At 40.5% G+C, this 21,482-nt stretch overlaps 2 protein-coding genes and 3 pseudogenes across 5 annotated transcripts in view; 2 read left to right on the top strand and 3 right to left on the bottom strand.

Moving 5' to 3' along the window:
* The window catches only part of EIF4ENIF1 (eukaryotic translation initiation factor 4E nuclear import factor 1), a 41,467-nt gene extending 33,659 nt beyond the window's left edge, over positions 1–7,808 (bottom strand). The window contains exons 1-2 of one of the 4 annotated variants that reach the window (XM_011384273.2): positions 7,615–7,808; positions 6,540–6,662 (exon numbers count right to left, since the gene is read on the bottom strand). In XM_011384273.2, coding sequence (XP_011382575.1) covers positions 6,540–6,635 — 96 coding nt within the window. In that variant the 5' untranslated portion in view covers positions 6,636–6,662; positions 7,615–7,808. Of the gene's footprint in view, positions 1–6,539; positions 6,663–7,158; positions 7,273–7,313; positions 7,461–7,614 lie in introns of those variants that run through there. The other 3 variants (XM_011384269.2, XM_011384270.2, XM_011384271.2) reach the window with 3 other exon arrangements.
* On the bottom strand, positions 3,161–3,279 carry LOC111733456 (annotated as a pseudogene).
* Positions 7,809–12,248: 4,440 nt separating the features above from the next.
* The window catches only part of SFI1 (SFI1 centrin binding protein), a 74,709-nt gene continuing 65,475 nt past the window's right edge, over positions 12,249–21,482 (top strand). Inside the window, 3 exon segments of the mRNA XM_023525522.1 lie at positions 12,249–12,266; positions 19,605–19,707; positions 19,710–19,744. Of these exon segments, the coding sequence (XP_023381290.1) occupies positions 19,639–19,707; positions 19,710–19,744 (104 nt within the window). The 5' untranslated portion in view covers positions 12,249–12,266; positions 19,605–19,638.
* On the top strand, positions 13,174–13,292 carry LOC111733450 (annotated as a pseudogene).
* LOC111733445 lies at positions 16,628–17,427 on the bottom strand (annotated as a pseudogene).

Below are 21,482 nucleotides of genomic sequence, written 5' to 3'. Positions count from 1 at the left end.
AACGGGGCTTCTTAAATCAGTTTCATGACCTAAGGTCCACCTGGACATTTAGGCAAAAATAAGAGATCCTCTTCATGGGGTTTAGAGAGCTAAATCTGTTACCTTCCAGCAAAGTCTTAAGTTGCATAAGATAGCATCCCAGCCTGAGTGGAAGAGAGGAACCACGAGCTAAGTTAACACAAAGTTTTCTTTCCATAACTGTCCACGGAACATTTTCTGTGTGCCAAGCTTAGTGTCTAACATAGGCAGATGACTCTTGTCTCTGGTGCCAAGGCTCTCCAGTCTTTCAAAAGAAGTGTTCTTAAACCTGCCACCTCATCAAGAGCCTTTACCAGCAATTATTCCTGGAAAGGAACCCCTCTGTGATATCCTCAAAGAAAATCAACATTAGGTAAAGGAAAAATACTTGGAAAGTGCCCACTATGAACTGGGAATGCTCCCTCCCTATGAGTATTTCAGGAGGGGATGTAAGATTACCCTTTTGTAGAATCCTAAGAACCCACAGGAATTTATTGATCATAGACAAATTCACTAAAATTATCATCTAGACAAGAGTTAACATCTGAGACCTTACCCAAGAACAAACTGCTAATTGCCCAAGAGCCATACATCAAAGGAAGTATAAAAACTTTTAGTTTTAGCAGCCTTCTTTAAAGAAAATGTCAAGCCTCCCAAAACAATCTACATATTTATGAATTACTAATATGGACACACAGTTTCATCGATCAATATTAAAGTAGAAAGCAAATGAATGAGAGTACAAACTCAAAACAATAGGGGTTAAAATCCTCGCCCCGTTTCTTGCTGCAGAAATCCCATGCATTCTGCTGACATTCTGCCATTACAGAATTTCATAAAAGCCACTTACAGGAGATGAAAGGGGAAATATTCTTTACTTTTGTGATCTGAATTCAATTCACAAGAGCAGAAAGCTATTTTAAAAATAATTAACATAATTTGTAAAAAACCCAGGTCTATTTCATTGTTAATGGTCAAAATACTCTAGAAGTGACCCGCACCTCACCTGTGTGCCTGGCTCTTCCTAAAGACGACAAATGTTCCTGGAGCAGCATTTGGGTTGGGTCTGCCTCTGACCTCCTCTGCCAGTCCCTACTCTCCACACATCCACTTGCATTGGGTTTGGCCCATCAGACTGATGGTTGCTGATTGATCTGATATTTTGTTCTACCGAGTTACATGACTTTTCTGAAAGGATCAGCTTTTAAAAATAGATCACAATGGGGTAATGGCATCCATAGATGATAGCCAAGGCAATGGTGAACTAACAACGTAGGGAAACATCCCACCATCCCCCATTCATGAGGTTTGTTGCTAAAGGGGCACTATTTAGAATAGTTCTTACAGGCAGGTCAAGATTCAAACTGGATCTTGCAGTTCATAAGCAGGACTTAGCACCTGGATTCACCCAAGCATCTAATGGTGGCTAATTTGATGCAAAGACTTTTTTCTATTGAAAGAATGTATTTGAAACTAAGAAGAATGGAATGGGGAGGGAGAAAAAAAGGAAAGTCGGTTTTTTTTCTGTTGATCTGGTCAATGCAAAAATAAACCTTGACTTTTAAATGTGTTTATCCAACTGATAAAAGCAATGTAAAACATTAAGTAAGCAAGTAGATAGAAGGAAACTTAAAATCGTTTTTAGGGTGGTGGCAAGACATCTTTAACAGGACTTTCTGGTTTCATGTTAAAATGGAGATGGTTATCATGAGATTTAGAAAATAAGCATCTTGATCTACAATTGGTATCTAAAGGAGGTATCTTTTAGTACCTCCCCCAACCTTATTTTATTAGGCCATAAGCAGTTTTCAGCACTTTTCTAAGCACTTGATATGCATTTTTCATTTACTCCCCACAAAAACCCTATGAGGTAGATACTACTCCATCTGCATTTTACAAAGGAAAAGATTCAGAGAAGCTAAATATATGGCTGAAGGCCACACAGGTTAAGTAAGTGGTAGAGATGGGGGATCCTAAACCAGGCAGTAGGGTTCAATGGCTCTTTATCTTCTTTTCTTCTGCTCCTCTTGAGAGGACAAGGAAAGGTGTACAATCTTTCCCAGCAGCTGCCATTCAATGTTATGTTTGTTCCTGTCCAGTGGGACAACTGGGAACCCTAAGCCAAATTGCTACCTCATTGGGCAGGCTTCGCCTAAGTTGGTCTCCTCTCATAGCCTCTCCTTTCCTGAATCAAAGGCCCTGCCCATAAATTTCTATGTTAAAGGTTCCAACTGTGAAATGACTGGTTCCTTAGGTAGCTAGAAGTTCTCAGCATGAGAGAGTAGGAGAGGATACTCATGACGGCAAGGGCCTTGAATCTTAACTTTTCAAAATGATTTAGAAATGAAATAGGTAGAAAAGAGCAGCCAGAAGATAGTATCTATGGTGTTGCCAGCCAGTCCCCTCAATGAACTTCCAGTTTGCTAGGTTTTCTGGACAGCTGCAACACGAAGACGGTATAATGATTTTTCATACCATAATTCGGCCTTCCCCAATATAAACAGGCATCTTTCTTTTATACTAGCTTAAGAAGTTTGTAGCTAAGTGTATCACTGAAATGCCACCTGTAAGAGGTTACTACTCAACTCAATTTACAAGAAACTTATGACGTTATCAAATGAGACCTCTGTATAGGAAAAACCGAACATCCGACTACTAATTTCAACCTAGGATTTAAATCAATTACTCTTTTCTCAGAGGCTTGCTTGACTTCAAGTCTTGCAACTGATTCTCTCCAAGAATGCTACTATTACTCAAATCAGTCCACTTCAGTTGCTTATTTTCTTAATAGTTCTAAAGCGAAGATATAAACATGGCTGTACCACTGTGATCAACTGCTCATCAGCCAAAAATTAGAGTGACCTCTTTTAAAGATCCTTACAGACACTAATGGTTAAAAGTGCCAATTCATAACAAGTCGAGGTAGTGAAGAACACACATGAAATTAAGCTCAGATAATCCAACACCTATTCTTTAGATTTAACATGCATGATTAACACTGGTCAGTATCAAACTGAATGTTTTGAGTGTCTTCTGCTTTTATTTCCTAACTGGCAGGTGACAATATTTATTTTATTTTTTAGGTGAGGCAACCCTTGGTTGACCTCACAGATTGCAAGGACCTTGTCAGCTTACAATCCCTTACCTACAGCACCTGGTCTTCCTATGTGGTCTCCCATCCAAGTGCTAACCAGGCCTGACCTTTCCTAGTTTCCGAGATCAGATGGGATCAGGCTTGTTCAAGGTGGCATGGCCGTAGATAGGTGACAATATTTAATAAGAAGTCAGTTGCAAGATAAGGAGCAAAGGAGGAACAGGACAAAATATGTACACTCTGTTATATGAGATCAGTCTTTTCGCTTAAAGGAAAAAAATCATGGATCTGAATAATGAGATAATCTAAAGCATTTCCATTTTGTAGTTCAATCAGAAGATAGTATCACTAATAGAATAGCAGCTACTATACCTTAAGAACTAGTAAACAAGGACCTCTGATGAAGATAAGAAAAAGCTAAATGGGCCCCAAAGTTTTTCCACTAATAAGCACCCACTACTTCCTGTTTCCTAAATCAATGGTTCTCAAATCTGAATCTGAGGCAGAATTCCTAGAAAGACTTGTTAAATGCAGATGGCTGGGCCCTATCCCTAGAGTTTGATCCATTACCTCTGAGATGGGGCCTGAGATTTTGTATTTCTAAGAAGTTACCGGATAATGCTGAATGCTAGTTCAAAGACTACACTGTGCGAACCACTGTCTAAACTACTTCAATATAAGCCTTTAAGGTGAGACTTCAATTCATTTAATCTCCAAAAGTCCTTCCACATAACCCAATCACTTTATAAATGCACATTTAAATACTACCAAAACATATGTTTTAGGCTTAGAAATCTGACCTGGCAAAATAAACTTCACTTGATTTATAAATTAAGGGCTCAAACCCCTCAAAGTAACAGGTGCGTGTGATAAATCCACTTATAACCATCCCAATTAATCATCACTGAGGCTTACGGGTAAGCCTGAAAGTACCCAATGTGACTCTAACTTGAATTCCTGAGACAGTCACGTAAGCACAACACCAACCATTTGAACCTGGATTAACTACATCTGAGCTGCCTGACAAAACCAACACTGTATCAGGTTCTTCAAGAAATAGTAAAGCCTTGCTGCTCAAAGTATGGTCAGTGGACCAGCAGTATGGGCACCACCTAGGAGCTGGTTAAAAAACTGAATTTTCAAGCCCATCCATGACCTAACAAGAAGAATTCACACTTAACCAAGGTTCATAGATGATTCCCAGACACATTAAGGTTCGAGAAGCAAGCTGGACTAAAGGACTCTGAAAACACAGGGAAACTCTAGTCTGTTAACCCTGAAAAACACTTGGCCAAAGATCTGGACTCCTCCACCCTCATGGGAAAAAAATTCTGAACAGACTGTTGTTGTTATCCCATAAAAATTGGTAAACTAAGAAGGGTCAAAGATTAAGAAGCCTCTCATCTGACCAATGTGTTTTTTTTCACCTTGTAGTAAACGTCGCACATTTATAAGTGTTCACAGAATACATCACTTATGAAAATTACTGAAGACAGTTTCCTTCTACTGCTTCTAAACTTCCTAGCCCATTAAGAAGTGGCAGAAATATTATTAATGCTTTACTTATTCCAATAGTTTGATCTCAGTATGTAGATAGGGAGTAGGCGAGCCCAAACATTATTCCAGTTGTGTAACTAATGGACCATTTATTATAATGCTCAAAACTCAGGATTGTTTTAAGTTTTCTTTGAAAGAAGGCAGGCTTAGTTTGCCTCAAGTCTCACATAAAATACTGGTGTTGAGAAACATATCAAAGCACTATACTAACATTGACTAAAGACAATGCTAAAACTACCATTAACTAAATCCTTTTGAGTGGAGTGGAAAGTAAATCTATTTCCAACTACTTCTGGTAGAGAAGACCATTAAATTTAAGCTCCACTGTCATTAATCTAAAAAATGCTTTTAAAAACCATTTTAGGCACATTTATCTAAGTTGGCAGAATTGAGGTTAGACTGTCAAAAATGGGCAATATGAGCTTCTTAATCTTTACTGTAGATATGTGTAAGTTCTACCCTAACAGAGACCAATAATATCTTTCTAAAAATTACTCAAGCATAAAGATGGATGTACATAAATATGAAATATAATATGCCACCCTCAGATCAGTATGTGATTCAAAAGCTTGCCAGGACTCCACAAGTACCAGTCAGAACTTTTATTCAAAAAGTGCTGGCATAGTTTAAATCGCATAGGCTTATAAAGTAGAATCAGTTTCCCTTCATTCAATAAGCCTTTCTCCCTTCAGAATTCACCTGTCAACATTTTAGGTAATGAATTTAAGATGTGAAACACTACTCAAGCACTCTCAGGTTTGAGAGGTACTAAATTTGGGAAGACCAAATCTAAAAGAAGAAAATGCTTTCTATCAACTCACAATTGTTATGCCAAAAGACTGTTAAGACAGCAATTAAATCAGGAACACTTTTACACCTGAAAACATTTTTTTTCCTCTAGAGAAGCTTTAAAAAAAAATACTAAAAATGAATACTATTCTGACAGCATTTGATATTTCATCAAGTAGGTTAAGAGTAGAAGCACCAGTACACAAACAAATACTAACCAATCAGTATCCTGGGAAGCCAGGGACAATAACCACATCACAGTCCTTGACTGGGTCCATACTAAGAAAATATAGATATGCGCCCAACCAGGACATGATCCTTCCTGTAACAGTCCCAAACACATTTTATGTACTCCAGCCTAATATATTTCAGGGAACCAGAAATGAATTAACAGCTGAGTCCTGTTAACCTCTTCAGAAACATTCAGCAGCCAAAAAGACACTGAAATAGGTTCAACAAACATACCACGACCCTGAGATGATTTGAACCCCTACCTAGAAAAAGCAAATATCCAGATGAGCAGCTTAAAATCACAAGTTTTTAGCTAAGAGAAATATACTTGAAGTCTTGCTTTTGTGATACCATATCCAGTTTATAACAAGAAGTAAAAAACAAAATTAAAAAATCTGGTTACCCTAAACACCTAGAATGCACCAAAAAGCGCTCCTTTGGGCTGTTCACCTCTTAAGGAAACATCAATACAGAAGATACTGATTTTTGTGAAGCATCTCAGAACTGGATTACTTACTCTATAGCATGTAAGTCAACAACGTACCAGTTACATAGCTGTTACAGAATTTGTGTGCCAACATATACTGATCCATAAATTCATACGGGATCTGAGCCAATATTCCCTTCACCTGAAAGCTAATTAGAAGCAAATTCTAGTTTAAACTCTGGGTACTGAGATCTCTAGAAAAAAGTTCAAAGCAATGCTTTACTAAATCTAGTTAATATTTAGTCCATATAGTGAGCCAGAATGACACTACCACTTTAGATAACACTAATGAAATACCTACACAATGTTACTAACCTCCCCACATTTATAAAAAATTACTATTTCATTAGTAACAAAGCCTACTTTTGTATAGCGATGGGGGGATCTGGAGGCTAGTTGCTTCTTCAAGTCAAGGAAAGCATCTCCATTTTCTGTTTCACCCACACTTCTCCTATCCATGGCTTCTTGGTCTATAATTCTTTGCACCTGAAAGATAAATCAGCACAAAACTGTCACTGAGAAAAACACATTTTCAGAAGTCTTGACTGTTCAGGAAACTGAAATTCTCTTCTCTCTTAAAACGACTACCTTAAAAAAAAAAAAAACCCTCATCCAACAATCATAAACCAAAACCCAATTGGAAATAGAGCCACTGGTAGTTATCTCTTCTAGTAAATAAAATGCTCTAAGCATCAAAAGGTTAAGGAAAGCAGAAGTGGAAGGTGCCCATAGCCTTTAAGCAGCTTTACTGCAAAAAGAAACCAAGATTAGTCGCTGCGACCCACGGGGACTGTTAAGGTAGTAGTGGGGAAGTTTCCCGAAGTGAGAACAGGTAGAAAACTGGTTGGGGCTGGGGATCCGGGAAGTCGGGCTGTAATAAAGTGCCTGTCACTTGCCAATGGACAGCGCCAGCTGCCCCTTGTTATCTTGGGGCCAGGAACTGGGGACGGAGCCCGAGCGCCCCTGGCCCGGTCGGCCGCACCTGTGACCATGTCAGGGGCGCTGTGGCAAGGAAGCGGCGAGAGCCGGCTTCAGCTCCGAAACTCAGCTTCCCCGGGCCGCCACCTCAACCCCCGGCCTCTCGCGCAGGCCCCGGCCCAGCGGCCTCCTTCGGAGGAAGGGCGGGATAGTACTCACGAGGGGAGGCGGGCCGGAGGGAGCTGGGAGGCCGAATTCCCTGGCCCGGGCGCTCAGAGTGGGAGCCGGCGCAGGCCCGCCGCCCTCCGCCCCGGACCGGCGGCTCGGGCCCGGCCAGCCCGCCCGCACGCTGCCCGCCGGCCGCCCGGCTGGCCTCGCTTCCCTGCCCGCCTCCCGCGCGCGCCCCGGCGCTCGCGCTCACGCACGCGACCCCGGGAGCAGCGCGCCCGCGCCCCTTCTCTCACTGCGGGCCCTGGCGCGCGGCGCCCCGGACCCCGCTGACGCCGCCGGGCCCTTAAGCTCGGTGCCTCCGCCGCTCGGCGGCCCTTCTTCTTGGCCGTCGCTCCCCTCCCCGCCGCCCGCGCCGGTCCGAGGGCTGCTCCGCGAGGCCTTCGCTCTCGCCCCCCCCACCCGCTCGAGCTGTCTCCCTTCAGCCGCCGTAACCACGGCCCAGCCCTTCGCCCCTCCTCCTCCCGCACCCCCTCCCCCCTTAATAACTCCCTCCACGCATCCGCTCCCCAGCACCGCCTTCGCCACCGCGCGCCCGGATGTGAGGTGGCCGTGGCGGTGCCGGATGGAAAAGAGAAACATCGCTGCGCGCTCCTCGGGCGCCGGCCTCTGCGTGCGCTCGGCGGCGGGGAGGCGGAGGCGGGCTGGAGGTGGCAGCAGAGGGTAGGAGGCCGGGCGGGGGGTGGCGGAAGCCCTTCCTGGTGCGCGCAGGCGGTCGTCGTGGGCAGCCCCGGGGAGGACGCGGCGTTCCCACGCGCGCTTTGGGGCGGGGCGCAACGGGGCGGGCGGTGCTTGGAGCCCGCGACCCTGCCAGGCTGCTTTCTTGGGAAGGAGGTGGCATGTACTAAGTGGGCCGGGGTCCGCGGCTTGGCGCGATCTGGGAGTACGTGGACCAGTGTGTTTGCACGGTTCGCGCCCGCAAAGAACCCTGGGGCTTAAGCACTGCGAGTCTTAAGTTTGGCGAACCTCGGGCCTTTGAGCCTTCCGGGTGTGGGCTTGAACCTCAGCTTTTTTACTAGGGTTGTAATCTTGGGCAAAGCTCTGACTTCTCTGTGTTTAGCTCTTAACCTTTCTAAAATGGCCTGTTTATATAAATTTGAGTAAATGAGATCACGCGTTGTTGCATTACTAGGCAAAGTTGCCACGATTGCTTTTGATTGAGCTAAGGGCGACAAATTTATAAAATGTTCTTTACTGCCCATAATCTGAAGTCTGCATGGGAAGGGGAAGTGCGAATGTGTTTGGGTGAAAATGAGATGGCGAATGTCAAGCGCTTAGTACTCAGTGCCGAGACTCTGGCTGAGGTGACACAAATGCAAATTTTCCCCTACTTAGCAATGTGAGTAACTGTTGTGCGGGGGAGGAGCGTTCAGGAAAGGTTTGACCGAGATCACCTGTGTGAGCCTGCTCTGCAGGATCATCAGGACCCTATTTCTGCCCAGTGGGACCGCCTAAGGTTTGTGTTAAATGATACATAGGCATGGAGGGAATGGTAATTTTTCTCGCTAAATGGTATCGAAAGTCTCCTTTGAAGGGGTCTACTTTCTTTTAGCTTCACTTTCTTCACTTATGAAATCAGGATATTGGACTGCGAGTGACCTGTTTTCTTCCTATGAGTCTTGGCAACAGAAAACAATTATGAAAACGTTTTTCTTTTCCTCTGTAATACTGAATAAAAAGTGTTTCTTACAAACTTTGCAGGCAAGAGGCAGAGGGAAAGAAACACTTGCAAATCGGGTGCAGTTTGCATCCCAGCCCTACCGCATCCTACAGGCTGTGGAGAATTAGGCCATTTATTCTTAGCTTTGATTTTGTCATCTGTAGAATTGGTAAGAAGCCATTTACAGGGCTGTTTTATAAATTTGTCAAGATTAAATGGGGAAGAGTGAGTAAAAAGCCTTATTCAAGTTTCATAAAGCTGTTTATGAAGCCTTTCATAAAGCCTATACAGAGACACATTGTAAGTGAGCGAACAATGATTGTTTTTATTTTTAAAAACCAAATTGCTTTTGGAATCCAGGTTCTTCCTAATGCTGGAGAAATGGTCTAACCCCCTTACCATTATGCAGTAGTGGAGAAGGCCCATTTGAAGTTCTTAATTCCTAATCTTTGACATGTATTAAACCTGAGCAAGTCATTTCACTTTTCTGGACTAGTTTACTCACGTGTCAAAAAAGGATAGCAGTATCGACTTTTTAAGCTTGTGGAAATTAGACATAACATATTAAAAACACTGTTTTGGTTATCTATTGCTGTGTAACATATCACCCTGAAACTCAGTGGCTTAACTCAACATTTATTTTGCACCCAAATCTGCAATTTGGGCTGGTTTTAACTAGCATAGGTCATCTCTGTTCCTTGCAGCATCAACTGAAGCAGTGGAAGGCTAGGGGCTAGGATCATCTAATGTCGTCTCACATGTTTGGTGGTTGATGGTGGCTTTTGGCTGGGACACTTACACATTGCCTTTGTAGCCTGAGCTTCCTTACAACATGGTGGCTGGATTCTGAGGGCAAGTATCCAGAGAGAACAAGAGTCAGTTGATGACTCTCAAGATCATTCTGTTCTTTAGATAGGAGTCACTAAGACTGGCCTATATTCAAGAGGTGAGGACTTAGACTACACCTTTACATGGGAGGAGTGTTAAAAAAATTTTGAGCATATTTTAAGATTACTACAAGACACATGAAAATCTGGTCAAAGGAATTTACTGTCTTGATATTGGCTCGGCCTGGAGCTAATTTCCTGGGCCTATCCTAGTTAGAATATATACTTTTCCACCAGGTTCTTCTTTAATGTTTTGTAGAACCTTGGTCTCACTTTTCACCTCTCAGTCTCAATTCGTCCTTGTGATAGAAGACAATTATTACCTAGGAATAAAAGTAATAGTTTACTAAATGAGGCCATGTAAAAGTTAGATGCTTGCAAATACTTGTTTCATTGTAGCTTTTGAATGTTATTTTCCTTGGCAGGAATGATAATTTGTAATTCTAAATGCCCTTTTTTGCAACTAATTTCCAATATCTGTGGGAAATCCCTTGAAAGAGAAATGATTTATTCCACTTGGTTACTAAATATTCCTAGGATCTTGATTAATATTCCTAGGATCACATTGTTGGTTCAAAGTTTGACCTAAAGGGACTCAAAGATTCAGTGAGTTGGGGAAATTAACAGTCCAAGAACACTGGAGAAGCAAATGAAAATATTAGAAACCTGGAAAATATGAGAGCAGCCTCAAGTCAGAAAGTTGGGATTACACCTCAACTGTCCTTCATTTCTCTAAAAGGGCTTTTTCCTACTCAGTTTTTTTTTTTTTTTTTTTTTTTGCTCTTAGGGTAATTCTTAGTTCCAAGAAAATAGGATATGAACAGTCTTACAGTTATGCCATCATGCACTCGGGTTAAAGACTATTAAAAAAAAGACTACTAAAGGACTTGCGGAAGACCATACAGCTAATTATTTGCAGAGCCTAGACCTGGCACTCTACATGTTTGATTTTATGAATGGGAAGTACTTAAAACAGCTTGACATGTAAGTGCTGCTGCCTTAGCTATTATATACTGTTATGTTCTAATCTTTACTGACAGGGCTATTTTCATTATAACTCAAATAGCCCTTTCAGCCCTTTCTAAATTAGTCAAAGCTTATAGTGGTAAATGCATGTGACAAAGCACCAGCAAATCATCTAGAAAGCATACTTGCTTATTATTTTGGATATGTCTTAATTTATATAAAGTTCTTATAAGAAAGACTAATTTCACAATAAGTAAATATTACAGTGTTAACTAGGAGTTTGAAATTCACTAAATTATTTAAAACTACTTGGCCATATATCTTCAGATAAGAGGCGTCCTTAAAAGATTGTTCCGCTAAAGTGGAATTTCTCCTTTTAAACACTTTCAAATTACAAAAATTAACATACATAGCAAAATATAGCAAAAATGAAAGTTATCTGTGATTTTCTTCCCGAGACACCCAAAAAGTTATTTTTCATTTTTTAACGCGAAATCTTTCAAGCATTTACATGCATAATGCTAGCCTTTCCTTTCTCCACCAAACATGTCATATGCTTTCAAATGATGTTTTAAAAAGCACAGGAGAAAAGCATATAAAAATGTCTCACCTACCGTCCTCCATCTCTATTTTTGAGATGATCAGTGTGGACCCAAATTTAAAAATTTAAGTATTTATTAACTAGAACTTGTTAATTGCAGTTTTAAAGGAAGGGTTAAGAGAAGAGATCAGCCTGGGATAATTTTAACTCGGGGTCTGCGAAACCATACGCCCTCACCCCCGCCAGTCCAGATTGACAGCCGCCTGGTCTACGCATGCGCACGCTCTACTCTTTGCGGGCGGGCTCGTACTCCCCGAGAATCATGGAGAAGAGAGGCTTACGCAGGAACTGGAGGTAGGGGAAGGACTCTTCGGCCCGGCCTCCAGACGGGTACCTAGTGCTTGCCCTGCGAAGCGTAACTCAAGGATCCGCTTCGAAGCATCTCTCACGCCTCTTGTCTTAAGGGCAGTAGTAGGAAACTGAGCTCAAAAGCTAGCGGGCCAAGGAGGCAGAGAGCCCTCCGTAAGGTAGCTCAGAGGGTGCTTTTATCCACCCCGCTCCCGCCTAACTCGTATTCCCGGCGCTCTACCGCTGCCACAGGGAGGCGTGTCACCTTCCGGACTGAGGCTGCGCGAACTCTTGGGTCCCTGGAGGGGCGTCCCTTACGCACGCCGCATCGCCGTGGAGAAGTGGGCGGGGTCGGCGCGAGACTGCGGGCTGAGGCGCGGGAAGCGCTTAGACGGCTCTGGCTGCGCGGGCCTTACTAGTGTGCTTAGCGTACCTCCGCTCCCGCAGAGACTTCCCTGAGGCGCGAGTCCAGAGGGCTTGGCGTCCCCAGGTACAAGGCCCAGTCGGACCATACCCAGCTTCTCAGCGGCTCGGCCTCTTCGGTTAGGAGCCCAGCGGCGAGCGCATGCCCCTCCAAACTGGGATGGGTGGCTTTCCTGTGAGAGTCTCGGGTTGGGTGAGGAGTGGAGGAGATTTGAAAAGAGCGCGCAGGACTGCTCTCCTCGCCCAGCGCGGCGCTGGCATCTTGTTTGCCGGGTGCTGCTTCTCGTCAGCGTCTTGTGGTGGGGTCCGGGGACACAGCATCCTCTGGTGCGGCTAGTGTGCCGCAGGCGGGTACCGATGCCCGCGTCCGTGCAAGGCTCTTTGGCATGCGCGAATCCGAATTGGGGGTTTATGGATTCTAACTGTGTAGCACCGCGAGGGGCTTGTGTATACAGACCTTAGGGGCCCCATGTGAGCCGGGAGGGGCCAGCTGGGAAAACACTGTGAAACCTCCTCCTCATTAGTGCATCGTTTTTATTTGCTGGGAGACCGTTCAGATTTCTTGTTAACCTCTGTGTAGGTGTATAGTAAATATTTGTTGAATGAAAATGATGTTAGGGACCTGAGAACCAGTCCCAGGTGGTAGACGTAGCTGGTGACCGTGTTTGGGTGGTTGTATTGAAAAACAGGTAATTAGTGAAAAGTTCTTAGTATCATACATGGCACAGAGTACCTACTACATAAATGTCATTTTGAATATAATCTCTGCGTTTTAGATTGCATGCCATGAAAGCATGAGGCTTGGAGGTGTCAGGGAAGGCTTTCTGGAAGTAGTTGAAACTTATTCTGGGGTTTAAGATTAATTTAGGTATTGTATTTCCTTGCTTTAGTAGAATCATTCATTTATGTTAGAAACTGAAAAATACTTTAAGAACCTTCTTTAAGATACTTTACAATTATGTTTTTCAAATTAACATCCATAATTTAAAAAACTAATGTTAAAAGCTTATAGAAAATGTCCCCCTTGTCTACGGCCATGCCACCCTGAACAAGCCTGATCCCCTCTGATCTGGGAATCTAAGCAGGGTTGAGCCTGGTTAGTACTTGGATGGGAGACCACCTAGGAAGATCAGATGCTGGAGGCATAAAAAATAAGAGATTGTAAGCTGACAAGGTCCTTGAAATCTGTGAGACCACCTAGGAAGACCAGGTGCTGGAGGCATAAAAAATAAGAGATTGTAAGCTGACAAGGTCCTTGCAATCTGTGAGGTCAACGAAGGGTTGCCTCGTTAAAAAAAAAAAAAAAATAGCCCCCACGCTCCATTTCTACGTTATATTCTTCTAGCTGTTTCTCCTGATGTCATTTATAAATTGAAAGTAAATATCCTTATGGGTGATATTTCTTTCACCTGTGTTTCACCTGTGATTTGTTAGTTTTACACATTAAGTGTTGACTGTTCCATGGGAGACGATTAGTTGTTCATGGTCTTACATTATTATGGGGTTCTGTGGTAATTTGTTAGTGTTTATATTACAAATAGTTACAGCTCAACCAAGTGAAGTACTGAAACCCTTGTACATGCCATCATTTTTATGAGAATTAATAATTGTCATTTGCCTAATATTCCATGCACAGATCACTAATTTTTTTTTTTTCTGAATGCTTTAACGTTTCTCATATGGCTAGCTCATTTTTTGCATACTCTTAAAACTGTCAGATTGATCTTTTTCTTGGAGACCTTCCTCTGCTCTAATCTGATCTGGTGACTCTGTGCCTCCTGTACTTCGTTTTAATCCAGGGACTTCTTTTCACGTCTGTCCTGGGATTTGCTTTTTTTTTTTTTTTTTTTGCTAAATCATTTGTGTTGGATTTGCTGTTGGCCGGATTAATTTTTTTCCTTATTTGCTTCCTTGGCTTTTGAAGCACATTCTCCTGAAGTTACTACTATTACTACTACTACTTGCTTTTCTTTTTTTAACAGCTTTATTGAGATATAATTCACATTATCATACAATTCTCCCATTTAAAGTGTTCAATTCAATTTTTAGTGTATTCACATAGTTATGCAACCATCACCAAAATCAATTTTAGAACTTTTTCATCACCCAAAGAGAATGTTCGTACTCAGCTGTTAGTAGTTGCTACTCATTTCCTTTCATTCCTCTCAGCCCTTGGCAACCACGAGTTTACTTTTTGACTCTATAGATTTGCTTGTTCTAGACATTTCATATAAACTGAATCATGCAATGTGTACTCCTTTGTGATTGGCTTCTTTCACTTAGCATAAAGTTTTCAAGGATCATCCATGTTTTAGCATGTAATAGTACCACATTTTTTTATGGATGAATAATATCGTTCGGGTAGACGACATTCTGTTTATCAATCCAGGAGTTGGTGGACATTTGGGCTTTCGCTTTTTGACTATTAAAAATAATGAACATTTCATGTACAAGTTTTTGTAGAGACATTTTCAGTTCTCTTGGATATACTAGGAGTGGAATTGCTGGATCAAATGGTAACCGTCTTTTTGAGGAACTGCCAGACTTATTCAAAATGGCTGCACCATTTTACATTACCACCGGCATCGTATGAGGGTTTCAGTTTCTCTGTAGTCTCACCAACCTGTCTTTCTGATTATAGCCATCCTAATGGTGGTTTGGTTTGCATTTCCCTCATGGCTAATGATGTTGAGCATCTTGTGATGTCCTCTATGGAGAAATGTCTGTTAACATCCTTTGTCCATTTTTAGATTGGTTATTTGTCTTTTTATTATTGAGTTGTAGGAATTTTTATTTTTTATTTTTATTTATTATTTTTATTATTTTTTAATGTCTACAGCATCTGTGTGTAGACATTATTTCTAGGTGGTCTCCCATCCAAGTACTAACCAGGCCCGACCCTGCTTAGCTTCTGAGATCAGACGAGATTGGGCACCTTCAGGGTGGCATGGCTGTAGACTAGGAATTTTTAAAATATAATCTAGATATAAGGCCCTTAGCAGATTTGCAAATATTTTCTCCCATTCCTTGATAGAATCTTTGAGTCACAAGTGTTTTTAATTTTGACAGTATCCAATTTTTGCTGTAACTTCTTAAGGGCTGTTTTATGCTTTTTATTCTTGCTTGTTGGAAAAAGTGTTTTATCTACCCTGATATTTGGCCTTAGTGCAGGATCTCTCATCTGAGGATTTGCATTCTTTAGTTTTGAGAAATTTTCTTTTCTTTTTCTTTCTTTCTTTCTTTCTTTCTTTCTTTCTTTCTTTCTTTCTTTCTTTCTTTCTTTCTTTTTTTTTTGATAATTTCTTCCTCTTTCATATCTCTTTTTCTGGAATTCCTACTGGTTGTATATCTGATCCCCTGGATTGAGCCTCTGATTTTCTAACCTTTTCTTTAGTTTTATTTCCTTCTGTCATTCCTTCCCCTCCCCACTTCCTATTTCTGGGACATTTCTTCACCTTTATCAGCAGCCTCCAACTATTTTGGATTTCCTGTTTCTTGTTATTCTTTAACCTAATGTTCTTATTTTATTCTTTGGGTATATAATATGTTCTTTTATCTCTTTGAGGATATTAGTTATAGGGTTTTCTTTTTTCCTGTTCCTCACATTGTCTTTGTTTCTTCCAGAATTATTTCCTCCAACATTAAGGAAAATTACACATATAATATGTACCCAACACCCAGTTTTAAAAACTATCAGTTCATGGACTATCTTGTTTCATCTGTACCTCTCTGTCCCCACTGGATTATTTTTGTTTTTTATTTTGAAATAATTTCTTTTAAAAAAATAATTTCAAATTTACAGAAAAGTTGTAAGAATGAAACAGAATCCTCATACCTTAATCCACATTTACTACTTTTTAATTTTTTTGCTCCCCCTTAAAAATTATTTGTTCCATGATGGTTCCAAAGTGGGGGTTTTCCAGCTCTACAACTTCCTCCACGTTCTTAAGTGGGTCTTCTGCGTAAGGATGAGCCCTCCCTCCTCTCCCCTTTATGTCTCTCTGTTCTTTTCTTTATTATCAGCCTGGAATCGCGAATTCCCATTTCATTTAATGTGTTATAATTTATTACTGTCCTTAATTATTTTGGTGCTCAAATTTCTCATTTTACCTGTAAAATTTTCTGTGTATTCTGTAAAAGATAAGGTGTCTTTTAAAAGAACACTAATACCACTATAACAAAGAATGGTAATTTTTTTAGATTTTAAAAGTTTATTTTCATATTAAAAAAATTGTGCATCCAATAATTAAAACCATTTTGATAACAACAAAATATATGTGTATATATGTATATATCCATGTATGTATATATGTGCATTTAACAGCCTGCAGGATACCTTAGATGTCCCTGTTGTCCCACCCAGTCTGCCTTCACTAACATGCAAGTTATTTTCTTTCTCTGCCAGCCAGACAGGCAGATGGGAGAGGCAGATGTGGCCTTTGTTGTCAGTAGTTCTTTGATGTGAAAGGGGGCAGCACAGTCATTTAAGCTGGATCCAACCTCTATGCATCTCACAAAGGTTAAACAGAAGAAAATAAGTCAATGCTTGTGGAATGTACAGTGCATATTCGCAATGCGTGCCTCATTGCGATTCACCTGCTTCCTTCTGTTCAATTGTTTCTTTTGAAGGCAGTGGATTTTTCTCTTGCGTTTCTGTTTTCTTCGACTTATCAAATTTCTTAATCTCAGCCATATTGGGTTTGTCAGACATGGTTGTAGAGGAAGTAGAGCAAGGCACGTGAACTAGTGAGTCCAATCTGCCTCAGTGGTGGTTGTGAAGTTAATAATTTTTTAATAACATTAAACCATTTTTAAGTTACAATTTTCCTGTTCATTTCATGGTTTTTGTTTGACAGTTCATTTGTAGTTTGTTAAAATCAAGATCCAAAATCAAAGTTTATACATTATATTTGGTTAATATGCATCTTAAGTCTCTTAATGTGTAAGTTTTCCCCTCTTTCATGTTATAGTTTATTTATTGAAGGAATTAGGTCATTTGTTCTATAACATTCCCACATCATCGATTTTGCTGATTGCAAAGTCATTTTATTTGTCTCGTGTTTTTTTTGTAAGTTGATACTTAGTTCTAGATGAGGCTTGTTAATATTTAGATTCAAGTTTTTGGCAGGAATCACAGGTGATGGTACTTCCTTTGATTCCTTTGTTTCGGTCTCTTTCTTGTTAGAGGTCATTTCCAAATGTCTTATGATTCTAGGCTGTCCATTCATGCTTACGTATCAGCACCTGAGAAATTTGTTGGACCCTCCATGTCTGAGCAGGTGTAGGTTTGTGAGCTTCTTTGTAGGGGCAAGCTTGCCTCTTCATTGGAGAAGGTAGGGCACAGATGTCAGAATCTGAAGGTCTGTTAATTCTTAGCTTCTTCTGAGAAGACTTCCATTCCCCTGACTGGGACCTCCCAGTTTAGCTGCCAGAATTTTGGAAGCAGGATGTAGGGAGGAAGCTGTAAACCTGCCTGGCCATGTTGGGGAGGAGACCAGGGGCCCCAAATGCTCACCATGCAGGCTTTCATTCAGTCCTCACATTTGGGCCTATGGCTTCAATTCTTGGAGCCTTTTCTTGTTCTTTCTAATTCTGAGCTCTTCTGGAATTCTGTTGGCCTGCTTCTCTTTGGTATCTCTGTTGGTTTTTACTTCCTCAAATCTATTAGGTCAGTTAATTTTCTTCTTTCCACTTTCTTGTTGCAAAATTTGTAGAAATCTTTCACTTTCTATGATTGCTTCTCCCATCTCTTGTATACCCTTTATTGTTTACTGTTATCTTAGGAGGGAAATCTGTATGTTTGTTTAACTGGGAGTCAACACCTGATATTCTTTCTTTTTGGAGGGCTATCTTTTATATTTGGTTATCATTATGTGTACTCCAACTCAGAAGCAAGTTCATATTCATATCCTTACTGAGATCAAACCTATGTCCCAGTCTTTCCAGTATTTATATATCACTTGTCAGATTCCACACATTGTTTTAGATGCTGAAGATATAGTGATGAGAAAGTCAGATATGGCTTCTGTTTTCATGGGACTTATACACAAGTGGAAAAAGCAGATATGTACAAGTAATTAGAATGTTGGCATAGAGTATATAACAAAAAGGAGTCTTTCACTAAAGATAATATCCTATAGAATCATTATAACAAGACATCAACCCATGTCTTATTATAATGACCCATTTATTAAGGCAGTATTTATCCAAAAATCCCTATTTGAATCATCCTTCAATTAAATTTATTTACAGAAATAGTCACTAATGGTGACCTTTGTCCCTTGGAGTGTAATGCCAGAAAGACTAGTATGTAGGTTTGATCTCAGAACTATTTGTTTTGCATGGATAAACTCTTTTGTAGCTAATTCCTTGTCTGATTGTCAGTGAAATGTGTGACTTTGATTATAAGAGTGAACTTGATTATAAAGAGTGATTTCATTTTTTTAGAATGAATGTCTCATTAAGAATATATCACAGTTACCCAACACAGGACATGTTCACCCAGTTAGCTTTGCTCCACCATGAACTTACTCCTCTGTTTTATTGCTTGTATTAATTTCCAAAGGCTACTGTAACAAAATACTACAAAACTGGGTGGCTTAAAACAACAGAAATTTATTGTCTCACATTTCTGGAGGCTAGAAGTCTGAAATCAATATGTCGACAGGGCCATCCTCTTTCTGAAAGCTCTGGAGGAGGATCTGGTCCATGCCTTTCACTTAGCTTCTGGTGTTGCCCACAGTCCTTGGTGTTCCTTGGCTTGTGGACACATCACTCCAATCTTTGCTTTCATTATTACATACTGTTTTTGTGTCTCTACATGCCATTCTCCTCTCTGTGTATATCTGTCCCTGTGTCTCTTCTCTTTTTATAAAGATGTCAGTCATATTGGATTAAGGGCTCACCCTATTCCAGTATGACCTCATCGTAACTTACATCTTAATTACATGTGCAAAGACTGTTTCCAAATAAGGTCATATTCACAGCGTATCTTTTTGGGGAATACAATTTAACTCATAGCATTGCTATTCTTTGCAATAATGAACATTATTGGTAGGAATTATCACCAAATGAAAATGAAAATTGTACACAATACTGTACTACTGATCAAAAACTGCCCAAAGAGTCTTATAGGTAACATTGACAACCATAAAAATTAATCTGGGAAATTTTTGGCATCTATTGGTGTTCTTATGAAGGGAAGTTGAAGGTCTTAGAACGTCACCTGGACAGGAAGAATGAGCCAGTCATAACTTTTTGAGTGTAGTTCACTCTCCTCTCAATTTCCTTTCTTAGAAAATAACTTCTTAAAAATGCAATTAATTTTAGATCAAAGACTTCCTATGTTCATCTAGTGTTGAATTAAGAAGGAGAGGCAGGAGACCAGGAGCTGGCATGCAGCTTTTCAAAAATGTGGCTTCTAATTTACTCTTTCTTTTATTCCCTTTTTCTTATAGTTAGAAGGGGGAAGATAAAAGACTTTGATTCTTCATGAAGAATCTGCTCACTAAGAAGTGTATATCAAGCCACTGGTTGAATGTCCATCAAAAGATTAAGCAGAGATTAAGTGGAGAATGGAGAGGAAAGTCGACTCCAGGTGAGTGATGTGGCTTGACAAAAAAGATGACTGTAATTATGGCCCATATAAAAATCTGTAAACATTTTGAGTGTGAAAATAATAAAAAATGCAATTTTTCCTAAATCATGAGTGGTGAGATAGGAAGTTTGGATAAGGATTTTCTGTTGTTGATATTTATATTTCTCATCTGGAGTATAATACATATTTCATACCTAATGTTACAGTCAAAGACCATTTTGCATGTGTGGAAATATCATTAAAATTTTGATTTTGAGCAGGAATGAGGATGATTTTTCTGAGGTTAGAAGTTACAACATTAAGGCTGGCTGGCTACTGTATCTTTCTTCTACTTTTAATCATGGTTGCTTTCAACTTGCATTAGGGTTCTTTTGATTCCAGATAACAGAATCTAATTCTGTCTAGCCTAGGCAAAGGGAAGGAATTTACAAGACAGACCGCAGTTTACTAATAAACCTCAGACTCAGGCGTGGGTATGTGACTCTCAGCTGGCCAGTCAAGTGTATCTCACTGCCCTAGACACAGTGATTGGTTCAGGGATGGGCATTTGACCACATAGGGCTAATCAGAGGCTTTTCTCTAAAGCTGAGACAGCCATTTAAAGAGAGAGGCCTATCTAATGCAAAGGTTGCTATGACAGCGGTTGCAGTCTCCACTATGCAGAGGCAACAGGAAGCCTGTGTTGTAGGAGGTAAGCAGGTCAGCACACTCAAGAGAAGCAGCAGGACCTAATAATATTGAGACACATGTTCTAGTCCTTGAGGCTGTAGTTCAGAATTATTTCAAAGTACATAAGCTAGGGAATTATCTTTGTGTTGGATATCTTCAGTTTTATCTCTCCAGATCTAACCTCCACTTGTTGGCATCCAGGCTTCCTGTTGGTTTTGGCTAAAGAGGAGCCCTGGCAGGAGGTAAGGAGAGAAGAGTGAGAGGCCAGACTATTAATTCTCTTGGCTCCTTCCTTGAAAGATACTTGGTTGGCCATGTCCCTCCACTGAAGTTCACAGTACTTTATAAGGCAGCACATTCTGTATGACTTTCCTTCTGGATTCTGGTAATTATTCCTTCCTCTTATCCCTTTGGGCCTAGAAGTTAGACTAGTTTAGCTTCTACTAGCTTCAGGTTCCTGCACTGGCCCTTGTGGTTCATTTACACCCACAGCTTCGTAAATACGCTGTCTTCAAATTATGCTGTTTTAGTATGCCAGCTGTTTTCTTTGGGACTCTTGGGGGTTTTATCATGACTGGATTTTGTCAAATGGTTTTTCTGTATCTATTGAAATCATCATATAGTTTTTGTCCTTTCTTCCATTAATAGGGTGTATTGCATTAATTGATTTTCAGATGTTAAACTAGCCTTGCATTCCAGTATAAAATCCCACTTGGTCATGGTGTTTGTTATATGGTTTTTATATATTAGATTTGGTTTGCTAATATTTTTTGAGGATTTTTTTGTTTATAGTCATAAGGGATATTAGTCTGTATTTTGTGTGTGTGTGCGAGAGAGAGACAGACAGAGACAGACCTTTGCCTTTGATATATGAGCGTGATACTGGCCTCAAATAATGAATTTTGAAGTGTTCTTCTATTTTCTGGAAGAGTTTATAGAGTATTGATATCATTTATTTTTGAAATGTTTGATAGAATTCATCAGTAAAGCCATCTTGACCTGTGCTTTTCTTTGTAGGAAAAATTTTAAATTACTAATTCATTTTCTTTACTTGTTATAGCTCTATTCA

The sequence above is a fragment of the Pteropus vampyrus genome, unplaced genomic scaffold (assembly GCF_000151845.1).
Source record: "Pteropus vampyrus isolate Shadow unplaced genomic scaffold, Pvam_2.0 Scaffold568, whole genome shotgun sequence".
Classification (NCBI taxonomy): domain Eukaryota; kingdom Metazoa; phylum Chordata; class Mammalia; order Chiroptera; family Pteropodidae; genus Pteropus; species Pteropus vampyrus.
Note: the sequence above shows the minus strand (reverse complement) of the source record. Positions and strands in the feature narration are given on the sequence as shown.